Raw genomic sequence first — 25429 nt, forward strand, 5'->3', positions numbered from 1 at the left:
TTGTTTTAAAGTTTGTACATATGGTCATGAAGTGTTTTATCATAAGATTGTACATAATGCTTCAAATATTGTACATATGATTATAGGTTATTTTATCATATGGTTACACAATGCTTCATATATTATACAAATAACATGTTAATATTTTTATTAAAAATAATTAATTATTTTAATGACATCTTCATGAGAGGCTTAGAAATTTTTTATTTCTTTTTGATTTTTTTTAAACTTGAATAATCTTTATTTATGACATTATTATTTTAGAGATTTATATTATACTATAAAATAGATTTTATACTCACAATTGAATAAGAGTTAAATGTAATGATTCTTTACATAATTATTAAAATCAATTTATATCTAAATGAAACCTTCACTAAACATGCCTTTAAAATCATTAGTATTATACATGCCCTCGTGAATTTCATAAACTGATTATAGTGAGAATCACTTTATATTTTTTAAAGCTAGTCCATATCGTTTTATGGTAATATTTAGAGTGTTGCCAAATTTATAGGCATGAATCGTTAACTAACAATATAACATAAAATTAAATTATGGATAACAATAAATCTTTATTATTAATTGTTACATATACGGAAACTTTACGTATAGCTAAGTGAATTTCAATTAATTTAAATAAATAAATAAAATAATTTCAATTAATGTTAATGACATCATCAAGATGGCTTAGATTTTTTTCTTTTTTTCTTTTTGATTTTTTCTTAACAAAAGAATTAGCCTAATAATAACATCATCATTATAAGATTTTAATAGAAACTATAGATATACATTTATTTATTAAATACAAAACAATAAGCAATGTAAAATGTGAATATAATATAACATACATCATTTATAAATATAAATATATACATAATAAAAAATAGTATAATACATAATTATACAATTAAAATAATAAAAACCTACCAACTAATTATCATCCCCACTCCCACAAACTCTTTTCTCACTTCGCCTTACCTGCAATAACAAAAAACAGAGGATAAATAATATTTCTTGCAATTAAAAAAAATCATAATAAAAGATTAGAAAGAGAAAAGGAAACAAAGAAAGATGAAGAAATACTTGGGAATTTGGGTGAAGAAAGAAGAGTGGGACCCACTAAAATTAGTGAAACCATAGTTGCAGGTGCCACTGGCGACCCTGATGGCGATTTGGTGGTGAGTGGGTGGCGGTTTCTGGCGGAGCCGCTCACGGAAGGATAGCAAGTGGCCTAACTCTTAAGTTATGGTTATTATTTTCTTAATTTTTTTTCTTATAAAAAACCAAAACTAATAAACTTTCATAAAAGTATGTTATCTATTTTGGTAACGAAAGCCTAAGGACTATTGTTAACACGCTTAAACATGTTGTACAAAGTGGTTACATAATTTTTTTAAACAGTTTGGGATCACCAGGTGACTAAAACACTCATGCAGTTGCATAACCCGCCTCCAACTGCTAACTTATAGGAAGCCCGAATCAATTCGAGGACATGGCCGATAACACCACCCCCCCTCCACGCTGCCTCCGCAACGCATTGTGCGAAAGGGGGCCTTGAGTGGATTTCAAGGTCACTGTATAATCTTGTATGTAATGTTATTTTTTTACATCAGTTTGGGATCACTGGGGGGACTAAACCACTCACGCGTTCAGCTCTCGTAGTTGCATAACCCGCCCCCAACTACTGCCCCTGGAGGGAACCCAGACCAATCCGAGGCATGGCCCGTAAAAACCCCTTCCATGCTGCCCCCGCACTAAGTGAAAGGCGACATGTGTGGATATTTCAGGTCAGGGATAACATTGAGTGCAATAATGCAGCTCAGCGGAATCGAACTCCTGACCTTTTGCTAAAAGAGGCAGACCACTACGAGTTAAACTATAACTCAATGTTCTTGTATGTAATGTTGTAGTCATCGAGTGTCGAACTCCTGTCCTTACATAGAAAGTGGCATTTTTTTCTAGTTTTACATGTTATTAGGTGTCGTATGTCGCTGAAAATTATGCTTGTTCGAATTTTATAAAAGAATCCCTAACCTCGAAAGTTATGTGCAAACTTTTCATAGAACTTCTTAAAAATAAATAATACTAATGAAGGTCATGACCTATTTTTTTTTTTTACACCACGTGAATTTTTTCTAACCTATTTCGATACTCTTAAACATATAAGAATTCATTGTGAAGAACAGTATAGCATATGACAAATTACATTTTACCGTTCCTATTACCTGGTCAATAATGTAAAATGCACCTAGGATTTCCTGTGCTAAATATGTGGATAGCAAAACCGAAAGTTTCAATGATGCATCTTTCAGATAAGATTGAAACAATCAAACATATGTTGCTTAAGGTATAGGTGCACAAAAAACCGGATCAGAAAAAAAACCGAAAAAAAATCCGAAACCGGATCTGACAGGATCCGGATTTTGTCAGAACCGGATCCGGTTCCTGGATCCGATCCGGATCCGACCGGATCTAGACGTTGGATGGGGACCGGATTTTTTCCGGATAAAATCCGGATTTTTTGGAACCGGATAAAATCCGGATTTTTTGAGCTGTTCGATTTTTAAAAAAAAATAGCCGTTTATATCCGTTTTTTTGCAGTTTTTTGAATTTTTTTTGGACCATTTTACCCCTTCACGTGTAGTATAAATAGATGGTATTGAGTTTTAGTTGAAAGCACACAATCTAATTCTCTCTATTCTCTCTAAATCTCAAAATACTCTATAATTTCACTATAATTACTCACTAAACTCTACTTACTAATCCTATAATGGATAATTCACAAGCATCCGCTTCCGATTCCGCTTCCGTTGCCCAATCTTCACAACGTTATACCAACAACGATGTTCGTATGATCAAAAATACGAGTCGAAAAGGTGACGTTTGGTCTAATTTCGACTTGTGCGTGATGACCGATAATCAAGAAAGAGCTCGTTGCAAGAGATGTTTTAAGTTCCTAGGTGTTTCGGGTAACTCTACTTTAAGAAAACATCTTGAAAAAAGTTGTCAAGGAGCCGTTCAAGAAGACCCGACACAACCTACACTTGGTCGGGATGGTTCAATTTTTTTATACGATCAAGAAGCTCTTCGTCAAGATTTGGCAAGGTTTGTCATTCAACAAGGGCTTCCTTTCAACCACTTCGACAATCCAAAACTTACGGAGCTAATTCGGAACCGACTACAACCGCGATATAACAATGTAAGTCGTAGTACTCTAAGATGTGACGCTTTTTAAATTATGAAAAAAGCTAAAAATGATATAATTGAAGGTTTTCGAACATATAAACATAAAGTTTCTATAACTTGTGATGTTTGGACCGCACCACACAGAACGGCAAATTCTTATTTAGCCGTTATCGCTCATTGGTTTCATCCCGATTCGTGGTTATTAATGAAAAGGACTATCGCTTTTAAATTATTTGCTTATCCGCATAATGGTAATAATTTAAGAAAAATTATACAAGACACTTTGATTGAATATAATTTAATCGATAAAGTTTTTACTATTTCGCTAGATAATGTTTCTAATAATACTAACGCCATGGATATGTTAAAAATACGAATGCAACCGATTTTAAATGATGCGTTTTTACATACATGTTGTGTTGCTCATATTATAAACTTGGACGTTCAAGATTGCTTAACTTATTGTAGTGCGTTAAAAGATAAATTTAGAAAATTATTAGTAACAATATATCGTACGAGCAACGAACGACATAAAAACTATAAAAGTTTCGTTAAAACTTGTAATGGCACTTGGTTAGGTCCTTATTTTGATAATAATACTAGGTGGAATTCTACTTGTCTTATGTTTGAAAATATATTACGACAAAAAGAAACTTTAATCGGTTTTAATAATAGACTAATTAGAAAGGGATATTCCGAACCGATTGATAACGACGAATGGGATGACTTGGAAGCATTAACAAATTTTTTACAAGTTTTTAAAGAGGCAACGACAAAAGTTTCGGGTGTTCTTACCCAACTAGCTCACTAGTTTTACAACTTTATATAATGACGGAAAAAATTAACGAATTTGCGAACTCAAATAATCGTATTTTTAGACAAACCGTTTTTCACATAAGAAAAAAAATAAAAAAAATATTTTGAAACAATACCTAAAGTTTTTTTATTTGCGGCCGCACTTGACCCGAAAATCAATTTTAATAGGGTGGAACTTTTGATGACAACAATATACCAAAATTTGGATTGTATTCATGGTCCCGAAGACACCGACCCTGATATGGCCGAAACGGACGGTTTTTATTTGCACGGTGTCGTTAGGCCGCAGCTCGCCAGGATCAGCCACTCGTGGGAGAGGGTACTGTTTTAAATTTATATTTAGCGGGGCCTAAATCTTACTACTCCTTATAAGTAAAGGAAGTATGACCTATAGTCGTATTTTTGAGATATCAGTAACATCGAACCTATATTGTAACCTAAGATAGTTAGGGAGTAGTGAATATTTATTTTGGGATTTTCTAATTTATAAGATAGATAAAGTAAATGCGATAAAATATGTAATTCATATAAGGTTAAAGTAAGTGCATACTATGACTTCATCAGTTATTCTGCCGAGATTATGGAATGCTGGCTCATGAATAGGCAGAGGCCCTGTATTCATTACACTGGTCCTAAACGCCCATGTCATAAGACATGTCACTGGGTACTGCGTTAGGCTTGAAGATTCTGAATAGACAGCAACGTCCCTTACCCCCGACGCCCGTGCAGTCTGACTACATGCATACACGTTCAGACCGGTCATCCAATTGAGCGACTCGGTTGGGTGACGTATTAACATTCCAAAATGGTCTAAACTTTCTTAAGCATTATAGAATACATGGTGTACCATATCCGAGAGACGTGATGTGCCTCAATGCTTTCGTTAATGATTGGTACAAGATAGTTAGGCCCTTAAATAGAGTTCAACCATAAAGAACACCATGGCCAAGTCAAGTCTGACTTCCATGAACATGTTCAGTTATCCTAACGGTCCAATCCTTTATGTGTCTAAACAAACAGTTCCTTAATTAACTAAGAATCCCTCAAGCGGGGTGCAATGCTTGAGACCGCGTTATGGTGCAGTGTACTGGTCAACACTAACCGTGTTCTATGGCCTTACTTAGCAGAGGTACAACTTACAACAACCGATGTGCTTCAGCGTGCACGTACGGAGTTTATATGCTTGGTGACTACACTAGCATGGTCTGGGACCGACAATGTACTAGGGGTCTAGTAAGATGTTTCACTACGAAAGAGTCCTCAGTCGGAATCCAAAGCTCGATAGACTTACTACAACCGGTGTGCCTCGGTCGATCTTACGTTGTATCCGATAGACTTCTCTTACCAAGGGGTGACACAGATAGTGTACTCTGAATCGGGGTTCGCGACTTCCCAATAACAGAGCCTATAACTACGTTCTATTAGTTGGAAAAGCGATTGAGTTTAAAGCATAATCAGAAAGCATTTCAACAACATACACAGACCATAATATTATTTCGGCATTATAACTGCTTACATCATAGCATACACTAAAGATAACTACTCGCTAATCATGGCAATAATATCATAAAACATTATATATGATAAAGGATAGAAGTACCAGTAGATTAAACGAGTTCCGAATACAAAAGTGACAACTTCAAGACTCTAGACCGCTCCTAATACAATCTTCAGCGTTCTTCTCCGGGTACTAGGTTTCCCGCACGGAGTCGAAGGCCTTGAGAGTATGACTAATATTGTACAAGAGAGAGAAAGAAGTGAATTGAAGTGTGTGTTGGAATGAATGACAAAGACCCTTTAAATAGACTTGAAAATTGCCAAATACGCCTGGCAGGCCGTTTGGCAGGCTGTATGGCAGGCCGTATTTGGCAGGCCGTATGCAAGGCAGGTCGTTTGGTGGCTCGTGTGGTGGCACGTATATGGCAGGCCATTTTCATACTGGCAGGCCGTATGGCAGGCCGTATGGCTTGCTGGTCAGCCTGAATTCCCTGGATCATAACTTGATTTCTTGTCTTTCACCGTTTTCGCTCTAGAATCTTCGTTTTAGCTCCGATTCTCTTGATTCTTTTTACACCGTCTTCGTAATTACTTGTTCTTCAATTCTAACCGACGAAGTGGGTATTTTACCGACAAAGTTCGAATCTTTCTTGTTTTTGGGCCATAATACCGGGGTGAAAACATGACTTTTTAGCCGATATCAAATATCCCACACTTAGACTTTGCTTGTCCTCAAGAAACTCTCATTTTAAAGAATTTTTTCGGCTTTTCTTTTCTAATAGCCTAAGCGGTTTGCTTTTATTATAAGAGCAAAAAGATAAGGTGAGTCATCTATGTTAGGACTGAAATTATCTCTGCAAGCATGCGAGGAGGTTACATGACATAGGCTAGCTTTCACGGGTCACTCAAATCACACAAGTGTTTAGGATTCCCTATAGATCTAAGAAATGAATACGCTCATAGCCAGTCATGCTGTACCCATCGTCATAGGCTTGATAAAGACTCAAATCCTTGATGCTAACGTGAGAACGGTAGTAATCTCAGCTTTATGGGTTATTTGTCAATGACGGAAAGGAATTTTGGAGTGGTAGTGAAGTTGTTTTTGAAGGGTGAGATAAAAGGGTAATGTAGTCTTTATACAGACTTTTATTCGGATAGATAGGAGTGCTGAAGTATTTTGAGAAGCACTTTTGAACTTTTCTTCATTTGATAATCATTTTCGGTCGAGTTCTCTTCGGCATTTCTCTTATTTAGTTCTGCTCCTTTTTTCAGAACTTCATCATTTTTTTTTATTTTTTTTTTGAGACTTCATCTTGAGAAACTTTTTGCCGGTAAAATTTTTCAAGACCTTTGCCATGATACTTGGGAGGTTTATAACATTGGGTTTTCGGAAGGAATCTCATTTTCTGGGTTTTCTAAGAAATAGTAAAGGTGATATGGATGTGATGGTGGAGTAGAAGTAGTGGAGGTGTGGAAGGCTTATGTTTGACAAATGGGTAGCTATTTTGATTACAACTGAATCACGCTTTGCTGCTTGGAGATGTAGATCTAAAGCAAGTTCTGATTCTGAGCACAGACATCGGCACTCTCAACGGAAAATAGTGAAGCATTAAAGATGAATGTTGGTCTTATTTGGGGTCCTCACCATAATCAATTTAGGTCGATAATGCCTTAGTCATGCAATGCTCTATTAGAGATTTCAGTCTAACAGGAATTCCACCTTACTTAAGCCTTATTTTTATTGACAAACGTTTTAGGTTTTCAAAAATACTTTTTCGAAAAGGGTTTCTTTTGCAAAAAATTTGAAATTTGGCTTAAGGACTTGGAATCTTCGTAATGGGTTATTATGATATAGCATAAAAAGATACCAACATCCCACACTTAGACGAACATTGTCCACAATGTTCCTAGTGTATCCCACACTTAGGAGTTTTAGTTGAAGATTTGGGATTTTTTTTCTAGTGTTTTAATTGGGTGTTATCCCACACTTAGTGATAAGCTAGGATGCGGTATGGTTTGAATCTTGAGCTAGTAGCGAAAAGAAAGAAATACCCCTAACAGATGCGGCTGGTTTCCTTGCTTCTTTATCGGCTCATTTGTCATCTTTTATTCTTCTACTCTACTTTATTGCACGGGTTGCCTCCCGAGAAGCGCTTTTGTTTAAGGTCGTTGGCTCGACCGTAGTGATTCTTCAAAAAGCAAACACTCCTCGTTGATGGTTGTGATCTTGGTTTTCTTGAGGGAATGTGAGTCTTGGTGGATAAGTCCTGAGAAAGTGTCGGACCAATAGTGGTAACAAGTCTGGTACTTCTCTTGAAGATCTTCTGAACGATAAGTAGTGCGCAGTTTCGGCTCTTGATAAGTCTTGAAGTCCGATGAGAATGTGATCCACAGCTCTGCTGGTTGACCCATGAATGTAAATCATGGTAGCAGTGCTGTTGTTGATGATTTCTCTGACGGGATGCTCATTTCGGAGGTCTTCAAACAATGTCAGAAACTGTATCTTTAGAATCTCAAAGTCTTCGGAACGGTGATCTCCACAGTAAGAGTCTGTAGCTTTGCACAGATTAGTTAAGAGACGAAGCTGGAAAGAAGTGAACAGCAATTCTGATCCGAGTATCAATTTCACCGTCTTTGAGTATATCTCCCGACATCCAGCTTTAAATATGAAACTAGGATCTGTGGATTCATGGAAGATATGTGATAGCTGCTTCGTAACATAGGTGGCAATGTTGACTCGATCTGGTTCAAGATGAGAGAACGGATTGTTTCGTCTTGCTTCTTCCATAACAGCATCTTGTAACTCTTTGATAATCAGATCAGCGTGGTGATCAATTGTTACGTAAATCACTAGTCTGTCTGGTGTGCTTTCGAAATTATCTCTATCCAGAAGAGCGAAAAAACTGTGAATATCCTCGATCATTTGAAAATCAGAGTGATAAGTCGGGCGGCCGGTGGAAAGATCCATGTGCTTCCGGATGAGAGTCAGTAGTGCTCGTTGGTTTCGTGAGAACGGAAGTGCAGATCCAGCTAAGGCATTATAAACCTTAGAGTAAATGATCTTCTGATCTCGACAGAATCTTGTTTCAAGAATAGTGCGAACCACTGAATTGTGCTCTCGTTGCCTTTCTCCGTGATAGATATGATCGTGAAGAGAATTGATAAAGTCTTGAATGTGTTCTTCTAGGATTTCAACATCATTGTCTTCTCTTCGGAGATAGAGGTGGTGCTCTTCTCTGATAGCCATGATTCGTTCTGTTAAGCGTAGCGAAAAATCAATGGTTGACTTTCGGATGGCTTCGAGAATGTCTTCAAATTCATCGGTATCATTAATGAAGGTAATCATGTCTGCATGTGTGGATATAAACGGAATTTGATCTGAAGAAGAGTCCGGCTCCCCTTGATCTACTTCGGTTGGAAAGTGGGGGTTAGTCAGAATGTCTTCATGATGCTCTTCCTTGTCATCATCGGTATCAGGTTCCTCTGAGGATGCGTCTGATGAACGGGTTTCTTCAGTATTCTGATTCTCCACTTTGATACTTACAGGATCAATTTCTATATCCTTAACTTCAGCCTTGTCGTTCTTCTTTTTGAAGAGAATGATTAAACTGTGATCTGCCGTTTCAAGCCTCATTATTTCTTCATGACGCTCAGTGTTTGGAACGGGTGTTGTCACAGTTTCTTTTACATCCTCCATTTCCTCTTCCTCTTCAGATTCCTCCTCTTCCTCTATTTCTTCGCTGGGATCCTCTTCTTCCATTTCTGGGTCGTCTACAGACTGTGATTCGACACCCATCTCGATATCATCGGCTAATGGTAATGACTCATCATCGGAAGTGATCCGTCTGGTGGAAATAGCAAACATCTCTGCCTGCCCAGAAAGATCGGTTGGTCGGTCAATTTTGAAGGTAACGCTCTCCCCATGTGATCGTAAGATCATGGTTTGATTGTACACATCAATGACAGTCCTAGCCGTATTCATGAAAGGTCTTCCTAACACTATTGGGGTGTGTAGGTCTTCCTTAATATCCATTACTACGAAATCCGTAGGATACAAGAATTTGTCGACTTTCATCAAAACGTTCTCAACTATGCCCTTAGGATATCGAATTGTATGATCGGCAAGTTGGATTGTCATTTTGGTTGGTGACAAATCTCCTAACTCTAATCTCTTGTAGAGAGAGTAGGGGATTAGGTTGATACTTGCTCCTAAATCTGCTAGCGCATGAATGGTTCCAGATTGGTAGATTGAACACGGGAAAACGAATCGGCCCGTATCTCCTAGCTTAGGTGGTAGAGAGTTTCTGATTAATGCAGAGCATTCTTCACTCAGTGAAATTTTGTTAGAGTCTGGTATCCTCTCCTTTGTAGAAAGAAGCCTTCGGATGTATCTCTTCTGGTTGGGAACTTTGGACATGGTGTCTAGGAATCTGCCATCAAGTTTGAAGGAATCAAGCTTGGATGGTTCTTCTTGTAGCCTTCCAGAATAAGGTACGCGAATTGGAGTTTCAGGGGTCAGCTTCTGAGTATATGTTGATTTATTCTTGAGCCTAGTTGACCTTCTCCGTGATTCTTCCTCTGGGATTACGGAATCCATTTGCTTTGCTTCTTCTATGTGGGGATTCTGGATAGTATTACTTAGCAATCTTCCCTGCGGTCGGGTTTCAAGGCGTTGTGATAACTGTTCGAGCTGCGTTTCCAAACTTTTGAGCAGAGCCAATTGATTTCTCATTAGTATCTCCGTCTGATCTTGTCTGGTTGCAGTTCTCTGATTTAACTGTTGTTGTCCTTGGATGAACTGAGTTAACTGATCATCAGCTCCGAGAGTGGGGTTAGCTGCTTTTGTAATCTGGATGGTAGGGGAATCTTCCTCAACTGGGGGACCAGTGAGTGGAAGTGGTTGATCGTAGGTCAATTGAGATTGTTGGGCTGGATAAGGTGGATAGCGATAGTGGAAAGGTTGATTGCTTCGCTAAAATTGATTAACCCTTGGTGGTTGATTGAATCCGGGATTTGGTGGATGAGCTGGGTATTGAACGTAACAGAGTGAACCGTCAGGGTTTTCGTACTCAACTTGATAGTCTTCAGTAGGTTGCGGGTTGGTACAATTAACATAAGCCTGAGCTTGGTTAACCTGCTGCGGTTGCGTCTTCAATTCTCCGAGTTGCTTTGCAAGAGATTTCATCTTATCTGTGAGGGATTTGATGGCCTCCGTTTGATTGTTAAGTGCAGAGAGTGGGGTAGATGATGAAATTGTTTCACCACTGTTCCAGTCATGATGATGCATCGTCATGTTCTCGAGCAATTCCCATGCTTCATCTGCGGTTTGGTTCATCAGATTCCCTTGAGCTGCTGCATCGATCGCCGTCCTATGATTTACCGTAAGACCATTGTAGAAGGTACAGATTTGGGCTGACCGTTCTAACTGGTGATTAGGGCATTTCTTCAGCAGGGTTTTGAAACGCTCCCATGCAGTGTAAAGAGATTCATCATAACTTTGTTTGAAGTTAATGATGTCATTCTTCAGTTTGGTTTGTTTTGAAGGAGGGAAATATTTGGTTAGGAATTTAGTCGCCATCTCCGCCCATGACGTGATGGAATCTTTTTCCAGTCCTTCAAACCAAGTTTGAGCATGATGAGTGAGAGAATAGGGGAACAAGTATAGCCGGACTATATCTTGTCCTATCCCTGGCTGTTTGTAGGAGTTCGAAAGAGATATGAATTTATCAAGGTGAGAATTAGGATCGTCATTCGGTAATCCATGAAACTTACAGCTATTTTGAATGAGCTGGATGATGTGATGTTTTAACTCGAATGATTGTCCTTGAATCTCTGGAAATCTGATTGGTCCTCCACGACCTTCAATCGAGGGTTTGGTGTTTTCTGCTAAAGTAACGCGTAACGCCATTTGGTTTTTGATTCGTACTTCCTTGCGTGCTTTAGAGATTATTGCGTCTGGATCAGGTACGAATAACAACGGCCCTGGTCTAGATCGGGTTTGGGTCATACACTAGGTATGCCTTTTTATTTTTAATTTTTCTCAAATTAGCTAAATTATAATAAGCTAAACTAATCTAATCTAAGATAATCTAATTTAATCTAAGGTAATCTAAGGTAATCTAATGTAATCTAATCTAAGGTAAACTAAAGTAATCTAAAGTAATCTAATTAATTAACTAACTATCCTATGGTGAAATATGTTTTTGGTTCTGGCTACTGATTCCCTGGTATTTCGGTAACAAAGTTCCGCACAAACTATTCAACAAATCAAGTGGCCAGGCCGACTACGGAGAGGCAGGATCCTTTTGGTCCCAATATAATTGGCGACTGTTCGAAAAATCCAATAATCAAGTCCGTGTATAATTGTCTTTCTTAGACACCACTAAATGCTTGCGAATAAGTTTGATAGAGAGCAGTATTGCCTGATACCAGTTCTCCGGCAGCGGCGTAAAAAAAAAAAACTATGGTATTCTCTCTTGATATGGCCGAAACGGGTGGTTTTTATTTGCGCGGTGTCGTTAGGCCGCGGTTTGCCAGGATCAGCCACTCGTGGGGGAGGGTACTGTTTTAAATTTATATTTAGCGGGGCCTAAATCTTACTACTCCTTATAAGTAAGGGAAGTATGACCTAGAGTCGTATTTTTGAGATATCAGTAACATCGAACATATATTGTAACCTAAGATAGTTAGGGAGTAGTGAATATTTATTTTGGGATTTTCTAATTTATAAGATAGATAAAGTAAATGCGATAAAATTTGTAATTCAGATAAGGTTAAAGTAAGTGCATACTATGACTTCATCAATTATTCTGCCGAGATTATGGAATGCTGGCTCATGAATAGGCAGAGGCCCTGTATTCATTACACTGGTCCTAAACGCCCATGTCATAAGACATGTCACTGGGTACTGCGTTAGGCTTGAAGATTCTGAATAGACAGCAACGTCCCTTACCCCCGACGCCCGTGCAGTCTGACTACAGGCATACACGTTCAGACGGCTCATCCAATTGAGCGACTCGGTTGGGTGACGTATTAACATTCCAAAATGGTCTAAACTTTCTTAAGCATAATAGAATACATGGTGTACCATATCCGAGAGACGTGATGTGCCTCAATGCTTTCGTTAATGATTGGTAAAAGATAGTTAGGCCCTTAAATAGAGTTCAACCATAAAGAACACCATGGCCAAGTCAAGTCTGACTTCCATGAACACGTTCGGTTATCCTAACGGTCCAATCCTTTATGTGTCTAAACAAACAGTTCCTTAATTAACTAAGAATCCCTCAAGCGGGGTGCAATGCTTGAGACCGCGTTATGGTGCAGTGTACTGGTCAACACTAACCGTGTTCTATGGCCTTACTTAGCAGAGGTACAACTTATAACAACCGCTGTACTTCAACGTGCACATACGAAGTTTATATGCTTGGTGACTACACTATCATGGTCTGGGACCGACAATGTACTAGGGGTCTAGTCAGATGTTTCACTACGAAAGAGTCCTCAGTCGGAATCCAAAGCTCGATAGACTTACTACAACCGGTGTGCCTCGGTCGATCTTACGTTGTATCCGATAGACTTTTCTTACCAAGGGGTGACACAGATAGTGTACTCTGAATCAGGGTTCGCGACTTCCCAATAACAGAGCCTATAACTACGTTCTATTAGTTGGAAAAGCGATTGAGTTTAAAGCATAATCGGAAAGCATTTCGACAACATACACAGACCATAATATTATTTCGGCATTATAACTGCTTACATCATAGCATACACTAAAGATAACTACTCGCTAATCATGGCAATAATATCATAAAACATTATATAAGATAAAGGATAGAAGTACCAGTAGATTAAACGAGTTCCGAATACAAAAGTGACAACTTCAAGACTCCAGACCGCTCCTAATACAATCTTCAGCGTTCTTCTCTGGGTACTAGGTTTCCCGCACGGAGTCGAAGGCCTTGAGAGTATGACTAATATTGTACAAGAGAGAGAAAGAAGTGAATTGAAGTGTGTGTTGGAATGAATGACAAAGACTCTTTAAATAGACTTGAAAATTGCCAAATACGCCTGGCAGGCCCTTTGGCAGGCCGTATGCAAGGCAGGCCGTTTGGTGGCTCGTGTGGTGGCTCGTATGTGGCAGGCCGTTTCCATACTGGCAGGCCGTATGGCAGGCCGTATGGCTTGCTGGTCAGCCTGCATTCCCTGGATCGTAACTTGATTTCCTGTCTTTCACCGTTTTCGCTCTAGAATCTTCATTTTAGCTCCGATTCTCTTGATTCTTTTTGCACCGCCTTCGTAATTACTTGTTCTTCAATTCTAACCGACGAAGTGGATATTTTTCCGACAAAGTTCGAATCTTTCTTGTTTTTGGGCCTTAATACCGGGGTGAAAATGTGACTTTTTAGCCGATATCAGACCCTAACTATATAAGCAACCAAATATACGAATTTAATAACACCTTTGAGCAATTATTTTCAATTTATGCAACAACTTATGGTCGACAAGCAAACCCAATTGTTGACCAATTTGAGAGCGGATCATCTTCTTGAAGGGCCTGAGACCTTAATATTAGTCTTTTTAACCAATTACGTGAAGACGCTTCGAAACGTGCCCGAACATCGGCACCCACAAGCGAGTTGGGAAATCACAAGATTGGAAACTTTGCACTAAACATGAATCCCGAACAATTTCACAACTTTGATGTTTTGGCTTGGTGGAAAACAAAAGAAGACACCTATCCAATAATATCCGCTATGGTTCGTGACTTATTAGCCGTTCAAGCTTCAATCGTAGCTTCCGAATCGGCTTTTTCTCTTAGCGGTCGAATTATTTCGGAAAGAAGGTTAAGACTTACCCCCCAAGCCGTGTAAGTATGCGTATGTTTGAAGGATTATTTGGACGGGGTAGATAGGATACAAGATCAAATGTCAATAGAATGTCCGTTAGATAATGACGTTGAAGATTTTATAGAGATGGAAGAAATAGAAGCGGATTATCACCTTCATCAACCGAAGGAAATACCGAGACCGAAGTAGAGGAAGGTGAATATGATCCCATTAGCATGGACGAATATATTGCAAATTATCGACGAACATTTGCGGTTGATGACCCCGAATTTGAAGCAAGTGAAGCATATTACGAACGACAAAGGCAAGACGAGTAATGTATAATGGGTGATGGCAATGCCGAAGCTCGATATACTTTGCTCGTAATACATCATCGGGTGATGATAATGCCGAAGCTTGAATAATGTATTAACTTTTGTATACTTATAGTTGTATCGTTCAAATAAATGTATTGTTATTGTTATTTATATCATTTAAATAAAAATATTGTTATTTATAATATTTATAGTGTTAAGTGTTATAAATTATAATTATATTATTTATAGTTGTTTAAGCGTTATACTTTTTGTTTATATTGATTATATTATTGTTGTTCAAAAGTTATAAAAATCGAACCGGTAAAAATATAACCGGTAAAAATCAAAATCCGACAAAGATCTTAGTCCGAAAAAAATCCGGTCGAGATCCGAAAAAATCCGATTCCGAAAAAAAATCCGAAAAAAAACCGACCCCGAGAACCGGAACCGGATCCGGAACCGAATCCGGATTTGGAAAAATCCGGATTTTTTTGTCCGGTTTTTTTAAATCCGGATCCGGTTTTTGTGCATCTATAGCTTAAGGTTCATCGGTTCAAGTTTAATGTTCATTGCGTGTTTGTAATACCAGTGCTGTGTGGGATGAACACGTTTCTAATTGAGCCTTAGCTGAGGTACAAAAGCTGTTGGGCCTATTAGATTTGCAGGGCTAGTTGGTAAGGAGCCAAGATTAGTTGGAGCTAGGACCTAATAGTACAGGTGATAAAATGGGTTGGGTCGGATTAAAATTGGTCTGTTTCGTATAATTTGTCTCTAGGTAATGGTAACAGTTTCAAAGATAGTTGTGTCAAAATTTAGACAATGGAAATAAAAGTGAGCATGGTGTTGGGGTATATACTGAAAGAGTAATTTTATGTGTGCGAGTTAAAGTAGAGCAGTTCGGGCCAATTGCCATTTTATAAAGTGATGTATTATATCCATAATAAGTGTACTATATGTTGATATGTTTTAGGGTTAATGTGTTACATATGTCTGAACTGAACCTGATCAAAACGAAAACAAGCTTTTATATGAGCACAAAATTTACATGTCCAGAAGTGCATCTCCTAATCCTAATAATAAAAATAACATAAGTTAACAAAATATGCAGATACAACATGTACACAAATACATTACAAGGGTGGTTGGCTTAGTTGTAAAGTCAAGGGGTGAAAATACTAGAGGTCTTCGAATTCAAAGAGCAATCAAGCTACTCGCAAAGCTGATGGTCGCTTTGAAATTAGTCCGTTCGCAAAGCGAGTCGGATACTCAAGTTAATCCGAAAAATAACATTGTACAAAGATATTCAACCTATGGCATAGCTGATAAACGGGTTAATCACAGTAAATAGTTGGTGCTTGCACAATGTTACAAGGGGTGTCTATTAAGTTGTACTCGTACTTAATTAATTACAGTAAACTGAAAGTATGAAAAGTATGTGGAAGGCATCGATTAGCATGGAAGACTTGGCAGCGGCAGTCCACAAATATGTAATCCGGGTGAGAAAACAAGACTACACTTTAAAGGGCATGCTAAAGGAAAAATATTACATTACGGAGTACAATTTAATGTGTACAGAGAGTTCTACTTGATCAAGATGACGTATCATGCAATGAACATAATTCAGCAATGAATTATAACGAATCTATTCTGGTTTACAAACCTAGAAATAATCGCTAATGCTTACTAGGCGGCTGGTAGCGGTTGGAGAGCTTTAAGAGGATTCATTATAACACCATCTATAAGCCCGTATTCTTTGGCTTCTTTAGCGCTCATGAAATAATCACGGTCAGTGTCTTGGTTGATTCGGTCAAGGCTTTGACCTGTGTGGTATGCCAAATATCCATTCAAATTCGCTTTATGATGCAACATTTCATTAGCCTGCAACAAGATGATGATCAATAACCACACAACACATCATTATAGACAACTCAGAATCGGACAAAATAGAACTTACCTGAATATCTAAATCGGTTTGACCACCTTGGGCTCCACCAAGAGGTTGATGAATCATTATCCTTGAATTTGGAAGACTAAATCTTTTACCTATAATTAACGATTTTCATTATATAACCATAATACAATATTTGAGTCATAAGAAAATTACCATACATACTAACAGACAAAAGTTCTGAATAGTACTACTCGCACGCTTTACTCACTTTTACATCGCGCAACAACGGTTGTACACCTGTCACTATTCACGTGACCTGTCACTATTCACGTAAGCAGTACTATTCGCGTGAACAGTACTATTCGCGTGAACAGTACTATTCGCGTGAACAGTACTATTCACGGTCCAGTAGCACTTTTTTTTTGGGTAACAGTTTTTTTTCCCATTTTTCTCTTTTTTGGTTTCCTTTATATTTTTCTTCACCCGCAGCAAATATCTACTAGACAAAAAATATGAATAGTAGCGATGGTTTCTTTATAATTAGCAGCAGCAAATATCTACCAGGCAAAAAATATGAATAGTACCGATTGTTTCCTTTATATTTTTCTCTACCTGTTGTAACAATTTTTTTTTCTTTTTTTTCTTTTTTGGTTTCCTTTATATTTTTCTCCACCCGCAGAGATGCACCTATATTATTAATTTAAAATAACATTTAAATCTTTGACGGGTTATACCTTTTAGTTCGACTCGAGTTGCGCTTCAACGACATCATCGTTAAACTAAACGCAATAAAATACATTGAAAACCGAACCCCCGGCGCGAAGCGAGGGTAAACAACTAGTTAGAGCTAAATGTAAGAATATTACCTTTTGTGCCAGCACCAAGCAGAAAGGCACCCATACTGTTAAATAAATGAGTAAAAGCATCAACAATATAGTAAAAAAACGACGAATAACATGGATGATATACTACCATCCTTCATCAACTATAGATACAAATGAGTAACGGGCTACATGAAGCGAATTAACAAACAATGTAACTTTAGAATCTGTCTTATATGTTCATGATGTGATAATTTATTGAAAATAAATATCTCCGTATTAGGGTTTGTACGTTCAAATGTAATATTTTATTTTAATGGATAGGTGTAAGTTTAGATTATAAAAGGTCGCAGGAAAGCTTTAATTGGAGCCATTGATGGTGAATTGTGAACAATATGGGTAGAAGCTACTACATATTTGCTAAAACAGAAATTCAAACAATAATCAAGTAGCATTTGTAAATAAGGCTATAGAGCACATGTGTAGCCTTGCATATAAACTGCATGTATAACTACTTTACCTAGCAGCAAGTCCAACGCATACGGTGGAAACATCAGGTCGAATATGCTTCATGGTGTCAAAAATAGCCATACCTAAAAGAACAGGAGACACAAACATAAAAAAATGAGTTACTTTCAATACTTGTCTGTACGACTTCAAATAGACACAAATAGCTTAAACCGAATGCACCAAAGAGTATACCAGCAGTGACTGAACCACCAGGAGAGTTCACATACATCACAATATCCTGTCAATAATATCCAATACATTACCAGTTAAAAAATAGAATAATATGAATTTAAGGAAAAATAGAGCCGGTCAAACCTTGTTAGGATCAACAGCATCAAGATATAAAAGCTGAGCAACTATAATGTTTGCCATATCATCATCAACCGCACCACCACAACGTATTATTCTCTATAAGTACAATCAAACTCTCTTATTACTAATAGAGGAAAGTGACATATAACTTGTAAGGCCATATATGACACAAGAGCTTACATATTGAAAAAGCTGACTGATAACACTTTGAAACCGTTCTTGCATCATTGGAGGCGGTCCTTGACCTTGTGCATATGTAGGAAAGTAAGGTGATGATGGAACTTGCACATCCTCCCTTTATAATACATATTTAATATTGATTTCACCATCACAAAACATAAACATCCTTAACAAAAACTATATAGAAGTAACAAACTTTACCTAATAGACCATAATCCCTGCCTCGAACTCTTGTCAAGTGTTGAATAATCACTCGAATAGACGGCTTTCACTGAAGTAGTAGTCCCTACAGTTTTCTTGTTGCTTCTCAATTTAGCTACGTTCCTGCAACCAAAAATAATTTATATTCTATGAAGTTTTAGCAAAGATGCACATGAAATTAATCAACTTAAGCCGTTAATAACGTCATATATTAACCAAACGTATACTTCAAGTACTTGGGGAAAATATCGAGCAGAAAAAAGCGAACTTGGAGTTAGAACTGGTGGTTACAGGTTTCAAAGTTGGGTATAATGATGAACTTCCTATATATCCTTTTTAGTATTACTATTAATATTAATATTAATTAATTGTACCTTCATGATCCGGTTGTGCATATAAATGTATAAATTCCTTAGTCTTTTATAAATATGTGAATAACCTCAACTTTCATCTGCTTATTAGCTCAATTTGTTAAGCATGCTCAAATAAAGTATGATACTAATGGCTTATTCTACTTTCAATAATCTGATATAACGATAATTAAACTAATCCAAACACCCTGTTAATATAAACTATCTATAAGTTTAGTGGATGTGCAATTTTCAGTGACGATTAATCATAAAGCATGTATTTTACGCACTTAAACATGAATAAAACAAAATTAACGAAACAGATAATTTAAAGGTTTTGGAATTTAAACCTGGAACGAAGGGGGGTGAAGGTGTGTTCGGAAATGGAATTAGGGTTTTTTGTAGACGAGAAAACGAGGGTATTAAATCTCAGTGACGGAACGCATGATTGAGACATTGAGATTACGATGTAATAATCTGTGGCGGTCCGGTGACGGAATAACGGTGGTTTATCCGATTAACGACAGCGATTGGACAGAGAAAGGGTGGGTGGGTGGGTGAGTGAAATGAAGATGAAACAAGATTGATGATATACTTATTTTGTAGTACTAGTTTATTTTCTTTTAAAATTAAAATAAATAAATAAAAAATAAATAAATATAAATGTAAATATAGATAAATAAAACTTAATTTAACCCAAAATGTTTCAAATGTTCTAAATGATAATAATCTGTTTGATAATTATTTTAAATGAACAGTGTAGATGATGTAAAATTATTATATTAACTTTTTACATGAATTAGAAAAAAGATATATTATAATTATTTAATAAGTGTTTTTAATAAAATCTAAAGAAGATATTATATAAAAATTTAAGTATAATAGTTAATAAAGTATTCAACTCTAAATAGTTTAACACTAACCATTTAACACAATATCATTCAGGGGTTAGAAACAAACACATTTAGTACTGAATGTTTCAACATTCTAATGTTAAACAATTAAGAAGTAATCAAATACACTCTTAAAAAACTATATTACTTAAGTTGTTAGGGAAATAAACAATAATAGTAGATCATTTGCGTTTTTATAAATTCAGAGAGTGAAAATTAAGAAGTAAGTAGGCAATTGTTATTTGTAAGACCATCTTTAACAATGGCAGACAAAATGAGCGTGTTGATGGGTAGGGATTGGGTGTTTGACGGACGCTCTAGTAAACTGGTACATAATGCGTGGCGTGTTAAGTGACGTGTTGAGTAATGTGTTAAAATATGATTGGAAGTTTGGTGAAATAGTAGATAAAAATTAAAAGGAAAAACAAATTTAACCAATAAAAAATCAGCACTCCACATTTTATCCCCGTGCTTGGAGTACGCACGCGCACATTTTTTTGTGTGAGCGCGCCACCGTTATATGGCGTGTTGATCCAATTTGGGTGAAGCACACCTCCAACACTCATTATTAAAGAAGGTCTAAACAGGGTTCTCAAATAAATATTCCCACAACTTAATTTACCAATATACCATTTTTTTATGTTACCCCATTGCACACTCCATATTATGAATGACAATGGATCAGCTATGGATCATATTTATTAATTTATCTTAATTCAAAATTATATGCTTCAATGTTTCTACATCTGATGTTGATGTTGAGCATGATGTTAAAAATTTCATTTATACCAATTGAAAAAAACCAAAGCCAAGGCTTTTTTCGATACTATAATGTTGCAGGCTCTTAGCCTTCCCAAAATGGAGAATCAAGAAAAACAACCAATTGTTATGTTCATTTTAGCTTCAAAATCACATTAAGAAAACTCAAAGTCATTCCCATCTAAAATTTTCGCCATCAAAACCCATTTTACATTTTAATATCGATAAGTAGTACTAATATCAGTTTCAAAACCTTTATAAGAAATATCAAGTAAAACTATATAAATAACTTGTTAGGTCTTTAAATCCAAAGCTGAATTATCGAGTGACATTTCATCGAACATGTTATGTGTGAATGTCAAACTCTCAAATTGCCTAGATAATGCACCCAATATTAATTTACATAGGCCACGTAACAAATAATAATATGGATATGCTGAGATTACAAATATAAAAGAAACTATGATTAACCATTATGCATTTTTCTCGTACAAAAATTTTTTAGAAGTATAATAAACATACTGTAAGAGTACCAGGAGTCCAAAAAAAATTTCGGCGTTAAAGCATTTTAACGGTGGGGACGGTGGTGCCACCCACTCCCCGCCGGCGTTAAACCACCGTTAAAGGTGTTTAACGTCGGCCACCGTTGCCTGGGCGACGTTGGGTTTTTTGATCCGTTGTGGGGTTTGACCGTTGGCAACGGTCGAATTCCTTTTTTTTGTTTTATTTATTTAATTTATATCCTATAAATACTCACCAATTCTCATCATTTTTTTACACATCTTTCACTCTTTTTCTCTACAATTCTATACACTCACAAATTTAATCTTCAAAAATGTCTAGCAATCAAGGAAATTCCAACTTTCCCAACCAAATTAATCCGAATTTTTCCAACCGAGGTGGTTCCAACTATCCCGCTAATGGTGTATCCTATAGGATACACGCATAACGACATCATTTTTATACAGAAAACTCGATCAAAGAGCACTAGAGATAACTAAATTTGGTGATTTTCAGCATTTGCCGCCCAACGTTTATCAGGCCGCCCAGCGTCAAGCGTAAACCCTGCAGGCAGCTTCTATGCATAAGCCCTTTAACTCAGCGCGTGAACGGCACGCAGCCACGTCAGCACACGCCACCGACATTCCGGATACTTCACGTAACAGAACCATTCAGTGATTGACACGTGTATGCCGTGAATTTCGGACATTCTACACATATAAATAGACCCTCTGGTGTAGTGACCCGAACTTTTCCATGTTTATATATATTAATTGAGATTGATATTTACATGATTAAATGTTTCCAACATGTTAAGCAATCAAACTTGTTAAGACTTGATTAATTGAAATATGTTTCATATAGACAATTGACCACCCAAGTTGACCGGTGATTCACGAACGTTAAAACTTGTAAAAACTATATGATGACATATATATGGATATATATATATATATATAGTTAACATGATACTATGATAAGTAAACATATCATTAAGTATATTAACAATGAACTACATATGTAAAAACAAGACTACTAACTTAATGATTTTTAAACGAGACATATATGTAACGATTATCGTTGTAAAGACATTTAATGTATATATATCATATTAAGAGATATTCATACATGATAATATCATGATAATATAATAATTTAAAATCTCATTTGATATTATAAACATTGGGTTAACAACATTTAACAAGATCGTTAACCTAAAGGTTTCAAAACAACACTTACATGTAACGACTAACGATGACTTAACGACTCAGTTAAAATGTATATACATGTAGTGTTTTAATATGTATTTATACACTTTTGAAAGACTTCAATACACTTATCAAAATACTTCTACTTAACAAAAATGCTTACAATTACATCCTCGTTCAGTTTCATCAATAATTCTACTCGTATGCACCCGTATTCATACTCGTACAATACACAGCTTTTAGATGTATGTACTATTGATATATACACTCCAATGATCAGCTCTTAGCAGCCCATGTGAGTCACCTAACACATGTGGGAACCATCATTTGGCAACTAGCATGAAATATCTCATAAAATTACAAAAATATGAGTAATCATTCATGACTTATTTACATGAAGACAAAATTACATATCCTTTATATCTAATTCATACACCAACGACCAAAAACACCTACAAACACTTTCATTCTTCAATTTTCTTCATCTAATTGATCTCTCTCAAGTTCTATCTTCAAGTTCTAAGTGTTCTTCATAAATTCTACAAGTTCTAGTTACATAAAATCAAGAATACTTTCAAGTTTGCTAGCTCACTTCCAATCTTGTAAGGTGATCATCCAACCTCAAGAAATCTTTGTTTCTTACAGTAGGTTATCATTCTAATACAAGGTAATAATCATATTCAAACTTTGGTTCAATTTCTATAAGTATAACAATCTTATTTCAAGTGATGATCTTACTTGAACTTGTTTTCGTGTCATGATTCTGCTTCAAGAACTTCGAGCCATCCAAGGATCCGTTGAAGCTAGATCCATTTTTTCTATTTTCCAGTAGGTTTATCCAAGGAACTTAAGGTAGTAATGATGTTCATAACATCATTCGATTCATACATATAAAGCTATCTTATTCGAAAGTTTAAACTTGTAATCACTAGAACATAGTTTAGTTAATTCTAAACTTGTTCGCAAACAAAAGTTAATCCTTCTAACTTGACTTTTAAAATCAACTAAACACATGTTCTATATCTATATGATATGCTAACTTAATGATTTAAAACCTGGAAACACGAAAAACACCGTAAAACCGAATTTACGCCGTTGTAGTAACACCGCGGGCTGTTTTGGGTTAGTTAATTAAAAACTATGATAAACTTTGATTTAAAAGTTGTTATTCTGAGAAAATGATTTTTATTATGAACATGAAACTATATCCAAAAATTATGGTTAAACTCAAAGTGGAAGTATGTTTTCTAAAATGGTCATCTAGACGTCGTTCTTTCGACTGAAATGACTACCTTTACAAAAACGACTTGTAACTTATTTTTCCGACTATAAACCTATACTTTTTCTGTTTAGATTCATAAAATAGAGTTCAATATGAAACCATAGCAATTTGATTCACTCAAAACGGATTTAAAATGAAGAAGTTATGGGTAAAACAAGATTGAATAATTTTTCTCATTTTAGCTACGTGAAAATTGGTAACAAATCTATTCCAACCATAACTTAATCAACTTGTATTGTATATTATGTAATCTTGAGATACCATAGACACGTATACAATGTTTCGACCTATCATGTCGACACATCTATATATATTTCGGAACAACCATAGACACTCTATATGTGAATGTTGGAGTTAGCTATACAGGGTTGAGGTTGATTCCAAAATATATATAGTTTGAGTTGTGATCAATACTGAGATACGTATACACTGGGTCGTGGATTGATTCAAGATAATATTTATCGATTTATTTCTGTACATCTAACTGTGGACAACTAGTTGTAGGTTACTAACGAGGACAGCTGACTTAATAAACTTAAAACATCAAAATATATTAAAAGTGTTGTAAATATATTTTGAACATACTTTGATATATATGTATATATTGTTATAGGTTCGTGAATCAACCAGTGGCCAAGTCTTACTTCCCGACGAAGTAAAAATCTGTGAAAGTGAGTTATAGTCCCACTTTTAAAATCTAATATTTTTGGGATGAGAATACATGCAGGTTTTATAAATGATTTACAAAATAGACACAAGTACGTGAAACTACATTCTATGGTTGAATTATCGAAATCGAATATGCCCCTTTTTATTAAGTCTGGTAATCTAAGAATTAGGGAACAGACACCCTAATTGACGCGAATCCTAAAGATAGATCTATTGGGCCTAACAAACCCCATCTAAAGTACCGGATGCTTTAGTACTTCGAAATTTATATCATATCCGAAGGGTGTCCCGGAATGATGGGGATATTCTTATATATGCATCTTATTAATGTCGGTTACCAGGTGTTCACCATATGAATGATTTTTATCTCTATGTATGGGATGTGTATTGAAATATGAAATCTTGTGGTCTATTATTATGATTTGATATATATAGGTTAAACCTATAACTCACCAACATTTTTGTTGACGTTTTAAGCATGTTTATTCTCAGGTGATTATTAAGAGCTTCCGCTGTCGCATACTTAAATAAGGACGAGATTTGGAGTCCATGCTTGTATGATATTGTGTAAAAACTGCATTCAAGAAACTTATTTTGTTGTAACATATTTGTATTGTAAACCATTATGTAATGGTCGTGTGTAAACAGGATATTTTAGATTATCATTATTTGATAATCTACATAAAGCTTTTTAAACCTTTATTGATGAAATAAAGGTTATGGTTTGTTTTAAAATGAATGCAGTCTTTGAAAAACGTCTCATATAGAGGTCAAAACCTCGCAACGAAATCAATTAATATGGAACGTTTTTAATCAATAAGAACGGGACATTTCAGTTGGTATCCGAGCGTTGGTCTTAGAGAACCAGAATTTTGCATTAGTGTGTCTTATCGAGTTTGTTAGGATGCATTAGTGAGTTTGGACTTCGACCGTGTTTACTTGAAAAATGATTGCTTAACAAATTTTGTTGGAAACTATATATTTTTAACATGTGAATATTATGTGATATATTAATCTCTTAACGCGTTTGATATTATGTGATAGATGTCTACCTCTAGAACAAGTCCCATTGACTCACCTAATAATAATGAAGAGTCAAATGCAAATTGGAATGATTCGTGGACTGATTCACAAGTTCCCGAAGAGGAACCGGAAGAAGAGTCGGAACCGGAAGAAGAATCGGAACCGGAAGAAGAATCGGAACCGGA

The 25429-nt window shown here is 36.2% G+C and overlaps 1 protein-coding gene and 1 non-coding gene across 2 annotated transcripts; one reads left to right on the forward strand and one right to left on the reverse strand.

Annotated features, from left to right (window-relative positions):
* The first annotated feature begins 10925 nt into the window (after nt 1-10925).
* Nucleotides 10926-11032, forward strand: LOC139845779 (small nucleolar RNA R71). The gene has a single exon (XR_011758537.1). It is a non-coding gene; the product is annotated as a small nucleolar RNA R71 (small nucleolar RNA).
* Nucleotides 11033-16174: 5142 nt separating this feature from the next.
* LOC139844600 (ATP-dependent Clp protease proteolytic subunit 5, chloroplastic-like) lies at nt 16175-19459 on the reverse strand. Its single transcript, XM_071834833.1, has 9 exons — nt 19260-19459; nt 18560-18682; nt 18359-18473; nt 18182-18274; nt 18059-18104; nt 17877-17949; nt 17402-17436; nt 16599-16687; nt 16175-16522 (listed from the first exon to the last, which is right to left on the reverse strand). The coding sequence occupies exons 1-9, from the start codon at nt 19364-19366 to the stop codon at nt 16328-16330; spliced, it is 876 nt and encodes a 291-aa protein (XP_071690934.1). The 5' UTR covers nt 19367-19459; the 3' UTR covers nt 16175-16327.
* Between the last annotated feature and the right edge of the window lie 5970 nt (nt 19460-25429).

The sequence above is a fragment of the Rutidosis leptorrhynchoides genome, chromosome 4 (assembly GCF_046630445.1).
Source record: "Rutidosis leptorrhynchoides isolate AG116_Rl617_1_P2 chromosome 4, CSIRO_AGI_Rlap_v1, whole genome shotgun sequence".
Lineage (NCBI taxonomy): Eukaryota > Viridiplantae > Streptophyta > Magnoliopsida > Asterales > Asteraceae > Rutidosis > Rutidosis leptorrhynchoides.

Coding starts and splice junctions, on each gene's coding strand:
- LOC139844600 (XM_071834833.1), bottom strand. CDS start 19,366: ATGTCTCAATCATGCGTTCCGTCACTGAGATTTAATACCCTCGTTTTC. Junction 18,683..19,259: donor TTCACCCCCCTTCGTTCCAG/GTTTAAATTCCA, acceptor TTTTGGTTGCAG/GAACGTAGCTAAATTGAGAA. Junction 18,275..18,358: donor TCAGTCAGCTTTTTCAATAT/GTAAGCTCTTGT, acceptor TTGTACTTATAG/AGAATAATACGTTGTGGTGG.